The sequence below is a fragment of the Neolamprologus multifasciatus genome, chromosome 6 (genome assembly GCF_963576455.1).
Source record: "Neolamprologus multifasciatus chromosome 6, fNeoMul1.2, whole genome shotgun sequence".
Lineage (NCBI taxonomy): Eukaryota > Metazoa > Chordata > Actinopteri > Cichliformes > Cichlidae > Neolamprologus > Neolamprologus multifasciatus.
Window position 1 is genome coordinate 10064633 of NC_140444.1, and position 13042 is coordinate 10077674.

Here is a 13042-nt window from a genome sequence, read left to right on the forward strand (position 1 = left end):
GTGTGGTCCAATTATCTTCCTTTGCATTTAATGGTTTCAAACCCTGGCTACCATCTTTTGTCCAGCAACTCCCAGGGATGATGGCAGGTAAGAAATAAAAAGACAACGGTCAGTCAAAAATCAAAGAAATTAAGTAGTATGAATACATAAGTAAACTAAATGTGCGAGCTTACAAATAGAACAAATGTATCCAAACCAATCAATAAAGTTATTGGAAACTAAAGTGTATTACTATGTTCAAATGAAGAAATGAAAATACAAAAGTTACCGACTTTAGAGTGTGGCCACGGGTTTGGCCATCACAGAGGTAAAAACATTTCTGCAAAGGAGGCAGATGTATTTTAGAATTTAAGACATCCTCTAACGTGACTTAATGAGACTGATCTGCAGGATGAGAAGAGGCACTAAACAGAGAAATGAGAAAGTCCCATGTCTCCAAGACATTAAGTTTCTGTGCTCTTAAAGACCTCTTATGTCAAACCTGTCAAGACCTGCATAAAAACTAAGAATAGCTGATTATCTGTGTTTTAGTAACTCTGAAAGACTGGCTGGACTGGCATTAAAAACAGATTGTCACTGAATATATTACTGAAATAATCAGTGTTAACATTTCTGCCAGTTTTGCAGTTTTAAAAAGAAAGACTGGAGTGGTGTGCTACAGGCACATGGTGTGAAAGAGAAAATTAAAGAAGAAAATGTATATAGCCTGACCTTTTAGCTTAAACAGGTTCAGTTATGAAATAAAATGTTACAGTAAAGCAAGTCATGTAAAAGGAATCTATTAATGATAAAGCTCAAAATGATTATTGCAATGTTACTCTCACATCTATGTTTTGTGATGTATAGTGCTTTGTTTTGCTTTGGTCTCCACAGTCAATGTTAAATACATCCTGAGAGGAACACAAATATGTGCTTTCTTAACAACGTTCCTTCCTGAATGGCTGAAAGTTTCGTTTCTATTTGGAACATTGTTGGTGCTCTTTGGTACTTACAGTCACAAAGTGCTGTAAAAATATTACTATCAAACTTTTCTTGTAATCGAACAAAGAACAAGTCAATCATTAATCAAAAACAGGAACAAGGAACTCTCTGAATAAATATTGTGTAATGGTGTTTATTCCACTAAGTAATGATAAGAAGTGACATGCCAGTATAATAAACGTAAAATAAATCGAACTAGAAAATGAGAACGGTCAGTCAAATAGAGGTCAAAGTGAGCCACTCCTGTTTTCAAAGAAGCCAATTTGATTTATTGAAACCAATTTTTTAAAGCCACACAAAAGAACAAATCCAACAGAGCAACTTTTCAATACAAACCTGAAGGCAAAGAAACACATGCACAAGCAGCTGTAAGTTCTAAACCAATAAAGCAGAATGTTTGTAAAGCCCCTCATATTAAAGATGAAAGCCTTTCACAACATCAATGTCAGGGTCCTGGGTCTCCTGACCCAGCGTGTTTAGTTCTTCGTGGTTTTTGTATTATTGTACTTGTGAGTTATTATATGGTTTCTAGTTTTGATCCCTTGCCCTTCATGTTTCTCTGTGCCCCCTCTGTTCTGTGTAAGTCTGTGTCTTTGCATGTTTGAGTTTCTTGTTTTCTGTCACTCTGTATTGTGCATTATGTTCTCATGGTTGGTCTTTTGTTACTCCCTCGAGTCTAGTTTCTTGTGTTCCAAGCTTAGTATTTCCCTCTGTGTATTTTGGTTCTTAGACCTCTGCCTTGTGGTTTATGTCTCTGTGTTTCTTAGTTGCTGTCTCCACTGTGCCAAGTTCACGTCTCTGTGTCATACTTCCTGTTTTACTTTAAAGGTCCGTGTCTTATGTGAATGTGTCCTGCTTTGCTTCCTTGTCTCGTCAGTCCTGATTTCTGCCAGCTGTGCCCTCCTTCTGTGTCTCATTCCCCTCGTTACTTCCCAGTGTATTCAAACCCTGTGTTTCTCTGAGTGTTGCGTCGTCCCTCATGCCACATGGGTCTCCCTGTGAGTTTAGTGTGTTATTCCCCAGTTTAATTTAGTTTACTTTGTATGCTCGTTTTTCTGCAACCAGCAAATAAAGCTGTGGTTTTGAGTTCATCTCTCGAGTCTGTGAGTCCTGCATTTTGAGTCCTCATCTCCTGCCTGCCACACAGCGTTTTATGACAGTCAAACTTACAACAACAGCGAGTCTTTATCCAAAAACTTTTGGGTCTAACTGTAAAAGTACTTACATGTGCTGGGGCATTTAAATTCATGCATGATTATCAGCAGGGTTCACCTGATGTCACTGGAAATATTGAATAGTTGAAAGTCTGGATGCCAACAGGAACTTGAGATAAGAATATTGGATCAAACAACATCTCTGAATGTCCGGCAGATAGCTTCATTGTACAAAATTTAGTGTACTCTTTATCTTCTGAGATGGTTATAAATGAACAAAGTGTGAGAAAATGCTGGATTGTGCAAACATCAATTTATGACTGATTGTTGTACCATAAAAATGACTCGGCTTTGTGGATGTGCCCTTTCATTGTGGACGTGATTCTTTTTCTTTCTTTAGATTAATGAGTAACTCCTTTGATGCCATATGAATAAGTTCTTTGTCTTACCTACTTAAATATTTCCCCATCAACCACTTCTATTTGTCCTTTGCACACAGAAACAGGCCAATAAATTCTCATCCTCAGACTCTCTGTGAGCTTAAGCGCTGGATTCTCTCCAGGGTAAGTACAGACACATCAGAAGTTATAGATTTAATACAGAATAAGATGGCATAATGTAAAAATGCAGTTTTAAAACAACATCTTTGTCTTTTTCACGCAGTTTGAGTCGTGGATGTGATCAATAATGGGAACGCCTTCTGGACTGTTTTTACTCATACTTGTGCATATTTTCACAGGAACTTCTTCAGGTAAATCATCTCTAGTTAGACATAAATTCATTTTCTAAATGGACTAATGTAATTATTATAATGGTACTTTTTCCTTCATCAATTATTGTGCCTCTAATTAAGACACTTAAATTAAAAAATTAAATATTTGCTCCAGACAAACTATAATGAATTTGCTAATTTTACATTTTCACATTTCTCCTTTAGAGATTTTTTAGGTAAGGTATGTTATTTAAATATCAGTTTGAAAGTAGACAAATATTTACCTCATATTCAGTAAGAGTATTCAACAGTGACGTGAATGCCTCCAAAGAGTTATTTTGATGAATTATCTAAATTACTCAAATCTTTCTTCTTTTTAAATTCAGATATTTTACACTGTGGTGAGATTTCAAAAGATTTTTCAAAATGATTTTGAATCAAAAAGTCTTACTTGTATTTAAGTGCTGTGACTTTTTTGTCTGCAGGGACTCCCGTGACCAGCTGTGATTCATGTCATGGCAAAGCCACCTGCTTGGAGTCACAGGAAAGAGGTGACACCTTCACCGGCCACGCCCTCTCATGTATCTGTAAAGATGGCTTTGTAGGTGATGGCCTCACCTGCTATGACCCAAAACTCTGCAGTGACTCTTCTTGCTGTGACCGAGGTTACCACTGGTCCTCAGAGAAGGGCTGTGTGGACATTGATGAGCGTTCCCTCCCAAACTCACCATGCACACCACCTCAGATTTGCCATAACACGCCAGGCTCATACGAATGTCCGGAGCCTTCCTCCAAGAACAGACCAGCTGCCTCTTCCCAATCTGTCCAGTTCTACTGTGGGAACACAGTTTGTCCTTCAGGCACGGACTGCATCAATTCCCAATGTGTGGACCCTTGTGAGAACTACGCAACATTGAATGATGACTGGCGTTCAACAAATAACACAAATACTGAGGTCCTACACTGTGATAAAGATATAAACTGGCAAGGCTGGTATCGCCTGTTTTTGAATCAAACCAGTGCTCGTATTCCAGAGAGGTGTGTCGAATCAAACAGGTGTGGAACTCATGCGCCTTTGTGGATAACACAACCTCATCCCACATGGTCAGGTGAAATTGTGAATCGCACTGTGTGCAATGTTTGGGAAGGCAGCTGCTGCCATTTTCGGTCACACACCATCCATGTTAAACTTTGCCATGCAAACTACTATGTCTACAAACTTGTGAAGCCATATACATGCCGCCTCGCATACTGCGCAGGTAATCTTATGCTTTAAATATGATTAACCTGTAGATGATTCAGTTGGTTCAATGGTTTCTGAGTGCATGATTATTATTATTATTTTAAACAGAAGTGAACACAATTACACCTGTTTTACCTACCACAACACCAAGGCCGCAGAACTTCACCACCACACATGTGCCTGCTAACATCTCTACCACAACACCAGTGGGCAACAGCACAGCAGTTGAGGGGGAGGTCCGCCTGGTTAATGGAAACAGCTCCTGCTCTGGCAGGGTGGAGATCTTCCATAGTGGACGGTGGGGGACGGTGTGTGACGATGCCTGGGGCCTGGTGGATGCTCAGGTGGTGTGTAGTCAGCTGGGCTGTGGCAGGGTCTTCTCAGCACCAACAAACGCGCGATTTGGACAGGGCAGCGGACCCATCTGGTTGGACGATGTCACATGCACAGGCAACGAATCAAAGCTCTCTGAGTGTCAACACAGAGGGTTTGGATCTCATAACTGTGGTCACTCTGAGGATGCTGGTGTCGTCTGTGAAGGTAAATATGAACATGTGGGGTTAAAGAGAGTGAAATCCAACTTTGTTCGTGTGTGCATTTGGGATAACACTGAACTAAGATGATTTATTGTTACATACTACTACAGGTTTTTATCCACACAACAATTTTTTCTTTTAGTCTTGAATTATGAGAATTTTTTCAATAAAGATAAACTTACTATGAAGATATTTCCATGAATCCACAGACCCTGCCCCCAAGAACTATCAAATTACCAACAAATTAAAAATAAGTTTAAAATAACATGTTGTCACCTGTCAGCCAAAGTAAAATAAATAGTAGGAAGATGATTATGTTATATTATTATATATTATATATATTATTATATTGTTATATTATTCTAATAAGTCCACCTTTCCTCTGAAGTACTCCCATAGACAGTGTTCCTTCTTTTGGTTTTCTATTAGCTGCTTCAACAGTGAGGCTGGTCAACGGTCAGAACCGCTGCTCTGGCAGAGTGGAGATCTTCAATGATGGACAGTGGGGCACAGTGTGTGATGATTTGTGGGACCTGAATGATGCTAAAGTGGTGTGCAGACAGCTGGGCTGTGGAAGTGCTCGTTCAGCACTACAAAGTGCAGCTTTTGGACAGGGCAGTGGACCCATCTGGTTGGACAATGTAGGATGTTTTGGAAATGAACAATCAATAACTGACTGCAGACACAACGGGCTTGGATCCCACAACTGTGGTCACCATGAAGATGCCAGCATCATCTGTGAAGGTATATTTTATGCATTTTTCAGGTACCCTCCATTTCTTACTGCTGACACCTAACTGATGAGAAAACTATTCTCATTTGTTGCTTTAATTTACCATTTTTTAACTAAAGATACACTTACTATGGCAATATCTCCATGGATCCACATATAATGCCCCTAAAAACTATGTAATTAGCAACAAATTATAAATAAATTCAAAACAAATGTTGTCACCTTCACCATCCTCCACTTCTTACTGCTGACATCTAACTGATGAGAAAAGTATTCTCATTTGTTGTTTTAATTTACCATTTAAATATAAACTTGTTGTGCTGCACATGGAGTCAAATGCAAAGTAAACAAGGAGTTTGTGAGAAAACAATAATGTTGAGATGTACTAACAAGAGCTTATCCTCATTAATTTAGATGGAAGTGCAAACTGAGTTTGTCATTTTAGTTCAAAGACACTTTTCTTTCAGTCCAACCAGGAATCAACAGCACTGTTTTTCCAACAACACCAAGGCCGCAGAACTTCACCACCACACATGTGCCTGCTAACATCACTACCACAACACCAGTGGGCAACAATACAGCAGTTGAGGGGGAGGTCCGCCTGGTTAATGGAAACAGCTCCTGCTCTGGCAGGGTGGAGATCTTCCACAGTGGACGGTGGGGGACGGTGTGTGACGATGCCTGGGGCCTGGTGGATGCCCAGGTGGTGTGTAGACAGCTGGGCTGTGGCAGGGTCCTCTCAGCACCAACAAACGCACGATTTGGACAGGGCAGCGGACCCATCTGGTTGGACGATGTCACATGCACAGGCAACGAATCAAAGCTCTCTGAGTGTCAACACAGAGGGTTTGGATCTCATAACTGTGGTCACTCTGAGGATGCTGGTGTCGTCTGTGAAGGTAAATATGAACATGCGGAGCTATAAAGAGTGAAATCCAACTTTGTAACTGTCTGGCTTTGAGATAGAGCAGAAGCCCATGCCAAGAAGCTCCTGTTGCACAGTTTTTGCACAGCTGTTAATGCCAGAGGAGGTCTGGAGCACTGCAGTTATTGAGTCAGCTGAGTGTTGGACACTTTAACATACTGCTTTAACATACTGCTTACTCACAGAGACACTGCTCAGTAACTTGACATAGAATGGTTCTTTGTGACTGAGCTGCTGTGATTCCTAAGAGTTTCCACTTTGCATTAATATCACTTACAGATGATCCTGGAATATCTAAGAAGCAAGAAATTTCATGAACTGACATGTTGTAGTGGTGGCATCTTTTACAGCACCACTACAGGTAGCAAGAGTACAGAAAACCTGTACTTAAGTAGAAGTACAGATACTACTATCGAAAAATACTCCAGTAAAATTTGACAGTGTTCCTTCTTTTGGTTTTCTATTAGCTCCTTCGTCAGTGAGGCTGGTCAACGGTCAGAACCGCTGCTCTGGCAGAGTGGAGATCTTCAATGATGGACAGTGGGGCACAGTGTGTGATGATTCCTGGGACCTGAATGATGCTAAAGTGGTGTGCAGACAGCTAGGGCTGTGGAAGTGCTCGTTCAGCATTACAAAGTGCAGCTTTTGGACAGGGCAGTGGACCCATCTGGTTGGACGATGTATACTGTGTTGGAAATGAATCATCAATAACTGACTGCAGACACAACGGGCTTGGAGTCCACAACTGTGGTCACCATGAAGATGCCAGCGTCGTATGTGAATGTAAGTTAAAGTTCTTACATACTGAAAAATTTCAATAATGAAATCTTTTATCTTATCTTATATTATGACATGGAAGTACTCATCCTGGCCTCATTTGGTATTTCCTATTTCATCTGCTTTCATTTTTTATTAGTGACCTCGTGTCTTTTACTTTAGTCCAGCAGCCTCCACTCGAGACTTCACAGTTAATTTGTGGCCGTAATAAAATCCAAGTTGGTCTGCATATGGGCAGCATGTCATCCTCCGGTTTGAACCCCTTCTCGGGCAACCTGGCTTCCAGCAACTGTTCCTGGGTCAGAGTCCGTGATGATTATGTTTGGTATGAAATGGAGGCTCGGGCAGGTGCCTGTGGAAATGTGCTGATGGTAAAGACTTATTTCTTTTTCCTATTGTTTAACTGTCCCATTAAAAAACACTAGTGCTCAATTAATTTATGATAAGGTGGCTGTAGACTGTGTTTTGGCATCAAATGGCTTTTTTGTTATCCAAGGAGAAAAAAGTGAGCAACAGCTCAGGATTCACTGTATTAACCTGTGTGGACATGTCTCTGGTGATTAGACTTTCTCTAGCTGACATGATTTCTGAACTGACTGAAAATGTCATCATCTGTCTTTCAGACCAACAGCACACATGTCATCTACTTCAACAGTTTATTCATCTACCCTCTGGCTAATTTGTCCTTCGCTCTTCCTGTGGGTCTTCCCTTCTCCTGTGCTTATCCCCTGGACACAGACGCCAGCCTGAATGTAGCTATCAGGCCAGACCTGTAAGTTCATTGAATTTAACTGCAGCATCACTTAGTATATGTAGCTCTAAAATTCAGGGCTCTCATGTGCATAATAGTATAGTTATTACCCCACTCTTTTCAATCATTCTGTTACCAAACTGCAATAATTAAGATGAATCTTGTTTACTTTGTGTGTTTCTTTTAACCATTTATGAGAGAGTAAGCATGCATTACTGTGGGCTGTTTGTAATTTAACATGACCACTGAAAGTCATTTTCAGATCCTTCATGCATAAACTTAAGTGCTTTTAGTTGTGAGGCTACGTTCCAAACAACGTTACAGCTTGTTTAGAAAGCTCCACATTAAGTTGTTTACTCAATCCAATTAACAGTTTGCTGCCTAGTTGTAGTTTAAAGATATGTTTTGTAATTATTCAATGCAGAATTTAACAAACAATTACCACCAGGAGGCAGCGTTTTACCAGTGCGGATGTCTTTTTAGTCGCACAATTTCGTCAAGAGACTTTGCCTTTTGCTCAAAATAAATATATATCTTGGACTTTATAAAATAAAGTTTATAAAATTAAATAAACAGTCTTCTTTCCAGTCAGAAAGGGAGATTTGTCAGTTAACATAACAAAAACATGGGACTCTCAAATGGGACTCAAATGGGTCAAATGGGACTCTCCACCATTTGACCTTAGAACTGAAGAAGCTTCTCGGATGAGAGGTGAAACGTCTTCAAGTAACTTAAAGAAGTCCAGACGCTTTTCTTTGCAAGCTCCTTTGACTACGATGACCTGGATGACTGAGAACCTTCACAGACATAACAAAAACATGTTTACTGGATTAAAACTCTAGTGTAAAATTAAAATCAGCTATATAATCTGTTATTTAGACAGTGCTTTTTCACTTGTTCAACTACTTGAATCTATGCACTTGAAGCACTTTTTATCTGCACATGCTCACATACCAATGGATGCATGTTTAGCACCATCTCCAAAGACATTTCCAGCATATGGTCTGGAGGAGCTGGGGCTCGAACCATCAGACTTTTGAAGAAAACAAATCCAAAGCTGTCTTCTTACACAAACCAGGAAAAAGACAGAATAGCAGCAAGTAGTGTCTGAGAGATCCTTGCATTATATAATTTTCTTTCCCTTTGTCAGGTTCACTGGAGGAATTTCAGGTTCGGGTCCAAAAGCTCGAGCCTCTATGTCTCTGTTCCGCAACTCCAACTACACTGAGTCTTATCCACCAGGCCAAGTCTTCCTCCCAGTGGGTTCACCTCTGTACGTGGGCGTCTCTGTGGAGGACATAGACCCAGTTTTGGCAGCTGTTCTGGAGGACTGCTACGCCACTCACTCACCAAATCCTGATGATCCCACACAATATCCTCTCATCCAGAACAAGTATGTGCATCTCTCCAACCTCACCAATGCTTTGTGAGATACAGTGAATTGTGTGGACCCTGCTGATCTCCTCCCTCCTCTCTCACAGGTGTCCCACTGACCGCCAAAAGGTGTCAATAGTTGAAAGCGGCTCATCCCTCCGAGCTCGTTTCTCTGCTCTGCTCTTCCTGCTCCAGGGTGAATACAGAGACATTTATCTTCACTGCAGCCTCAGCCTGTGTAACCAGAGGAACTACAACTGTGTACCAGTGAGTTCCACATTTCATTTAGCAGTACTCCATAATCCAAAATGGTTTCTCTGGTTTAAATCCTATATCTCTTTTCTCATTCTTTTGCCCTTTGTAGTCGTGCACAAGTAGAGCACGTCGCTCTGTTTCCAACTCAGCTTTTATGAATCCCGTCACCATTGGACCAATTACTTGTGAGTATGAATTAAAACCTGGATTCAGAGCTCATGTCTTGACATAGTGATTTATATTAAACTAATAACTGCCATATCAACTTTTTCTTCTTCTTCTTTATTTTTAGTGGACAAGCCAGCTGAGTGATCTGGAACATCCGATAACATTCTGTAGTGTGATATTAACTGCCAGAACTCTGTTTCCACAAGAGAGATGATTTAAATATAATATTCTCAAATATTTTACACATTTTTTGATATTATGTTCCATTTGGGCTTTTTTTCATTGTATGACTGCAAACTGTCCAAATAAGGTATGCATCCTATTTGTAAAAACTGTACCTTGATGCTGGAATGTGAAACCAACTGGGTGATAAACTGCAAAGCCACCAAGTATCACAGTTCACACACTCTAATCATACCCATTAGATTTCATTGCACCGTATGAAAATTGCAGAGAAGGTATTAATTCAATTCAATGCAATTTTATTTATATAGTTCCAAATCAGAACAACTGTTTCCTCAAGGTGCTTTATGTTGTAAGGTATAGACCCTACAATAATACAAAGAAAACAGAGAAAACGCGTCAATTACAGATTAAAATAGGTTCCAGACATTAGTCACAGTTAATGGTACATCTTGTACATCTTTAATGGCTATAAACAGACATAGAACTTCTCTTTTCTGTAACACCTTCTATGCAAGGTAATAAACCTCAAGCCCTCAGGGTCTCTGGGGCTAATCATTGACTCTGGTCATCTGTTGCCAAGTAGAGTAAAATATAGTAAGACACCAAATGAGTTAAGGCCTCAGGCCTGACACATTCCTAGATTATATGTGTTATATGTATTGTAAGCATGCATTGCAGTTATCCTTCTATGTTCTAGTTTCCCTCAGCATGTATCACCTGGACAGTCACGCCAGTGAAGCTTAAGACCCTTAATGAACCGAACATCAACTCGAAATAAGCACAAATATGCAATGTGTATGAAATACTTCTAACCGTACTTGTAATAAAAGTTAACATAATGGAAGGATCCTCAAATGGACATCTTCAATAAACAACTTTAATGCAATATCAATACTGTGAGAAATATGATTAGATGAAATAATGCTGTAAAGAATGTTATCAATGCAATTATAATAATGCAGATTATATGGCAGCAATAAAAGAATTTCTGTATCATCACAACACCAACAAACATATGACCTCTATGGCCAACTGCTTTGGTGACAGTGGGTAGGAAAAACACACTTTTAACAGGAAGAAACCTCCAGCAGAACCAGGCCCACCGAGGGGCGGCCATCTGCCATGACCAGCTGGGGTGGGGCCAGGAAGACAGAATAAAGACACGCCGTGGAAGAGAGCCAGAGATTAATAATTTCTAATAACTGAATTCAGAGAGGTCTATAAACACATGGTGAGTGGAAAAGGTGACTGAAGAAGAAACTAAATGTATCATGGGAATCCCCCAGCAGCCTAAACCTAATGCAGCATAACTCTAAGGATTCTGAGTCACCCTATCCAGGCCTAACTATATGCTTCATTAAAAAGGACAGTTTTAAGCCTAATCTTGAAAATACAGACGGTTTCTTTCTCTCGAGTCCGAACTGGATGTTTGTTCTACAGAAGAAGGACATGAAAGCTGAAGGCTCTGCCTGCCATTCTACTTTTAAATACTCTAGGAACCACAATAAAGCCTGTAGTCTGAGAGTGAAGTGCTTTAATGGGGGTGATTCAATACTACAAAATCATTATGATAAGATGGGGCCCGATTATTCTAGACCTTGTGTGTAAGGAAGAGGATTTTAAATCTGATTCTGGATTTAAGAGGAAGCCAGTGAAGAGAAACGTATCGGAGAAATCTGCTCTCTTTCTAGTCTGTGTCAGTACTCTTGCTGCAGTATTTTCGATCAGCTGAAGGGTTTTCAGGGAATTTTTAGGACATCCTGATAATGAATTACAGTAGTCCAGCCTAGAAGTAATAAATGCTACCATTTCTTCTTTTTGTTTTAGGGGATAAATCAGCTCGGTGAGCTTGTAACATCCTGTAATATCAGAAAGACTTTCTATCATGTAATTAAATCCTTTTTTCAAATTCATTCTATATGATTTAATCAAACTGATGTTACATTGTAGAATTTAATGTTATTTCATATGTTATATGCTAAGTACATTATATCCAACCTTATTATTATATTCACAAAACATTTTCTTTATTACTGGAACTAATATAATCTTTTGAAAAAAAAAAAACTGGATTCCTCTCTGGGTTGGTTTACTGATTTTCCATATTTTGATAAACTGCCATTAAATTTGGGATGTGTATCAACAGTCAAAGAAGGAGGATTTGAATGACTTTGGTTAACAGATGACTTTTCCTCTGGCGTCACCATGAGGTTGTCATTTGTATTACATGATGAAAATCAGGTCTGTAAGCTTTTGGACAATGACTGTTTCTGTGATCTTTCCTCTGTACACTGCAACACTGAATTTTCTAGATATGAGTGAAGTGCAGATTCCAGCTTGAATTGAGATTTTTTACAAAAGTACTGCATTAACATCGTGACTTAAAAACATATAGCAAGATAATGAAGAGTTCACGAGTGGTCAAATAAAGAAGGAGTATGATCCAGAGTATACCACATCACCAAGTAATGTCATGGCCTTGGCACGTATGGTTAAGAATAGAAACAAGTTAACTTTGTGTTTACTGATGATGTGACTCCTGGTGATGTGTATGTGATTTTACTTTCTGCTCAGATTAAGCAAAATACTGCAAGAATTTCTAAAGGCAACGAGATAGGATATTCTTCAATAGACACGTCAGTCACCTGATCTGAACCCTAGTAGACCATGGTTTACAGTTACTGAAGAAAGCCTGAAGGCAGAAAGACTCACAAACAAGTAACAACTGAAGATGGGCTCAATAAAAGCCTGTAAGAGCATCTCAGAGGAGGAACCACAGCATTTGGTGATGTCAATGGGTTCTAAACTACAGGTAGTGATTGACAGCCTGTAGGCAAGGATCCTCTTGCATAATTAAAGTTATGTTGGTTTTTGAAGTCAAAGCAAATCTTAGCAAAATCCAGACAGATAAGTTATAAAAGACTCACCCACTACACATTTATTATGAAGCCCAAAATAAAGCCCAACACCATTTTTACACAGGGCTCTAAACATACTTTTGGTTTGGCCTTTTTTACCGTGGAAGTCTGTGGGGACTGATTTGTTTTTCAAGCCATCCTGAAGTTACTCCAGGAACTACAATTTTTGGCATTTCCGTGTTGGCTCAATTTTTAGCCCTCGATTACAATGCAAAACAGTTATCAGATAATAGCTAGACCAAGTTTTCATGCAGTGACAATGTTCATGAGATATCACCTTCATAGCGATACAGTACTAACACTAGAACTGTGCTTACTGTTTTAACAGT

At 39.6% G+C, this 13042-nt stretch overlaps 1 protein-coding gene across 1 annotated transcript; it reads left to right on the forward strand.

The window, feature by feature from the left end:
- Positions 1-1955: 1955 nt before the first annotated feature.
- Positions 1956-10973, forward strand: LOC146516416 (uncharacterized). The gene is given in 15 exon segments (XM_085162177.1): positions 1956-2084; positions 2635-2698; positions 2799-2886; positions 3333-4106; positions 4199-4630; positions 5056-5370; positions 5827-6258; positions 6752-6888; positions 6890-7067; positions 7224-7432; positions 7685-7833; positions 8963-9205; positions 9294-9453; positions 9551-9626; positions 9734-10973. Coding segments are annotated over 13 exon segments (3189 nt in total). The 5' UTR covers positions 1956-2084; positions 2635-2698; positions 2799-2822; the 3' UTR covers positions 9754-10973.
- Positions 10974-13042: the final 2069 nt, after the last annotated feature.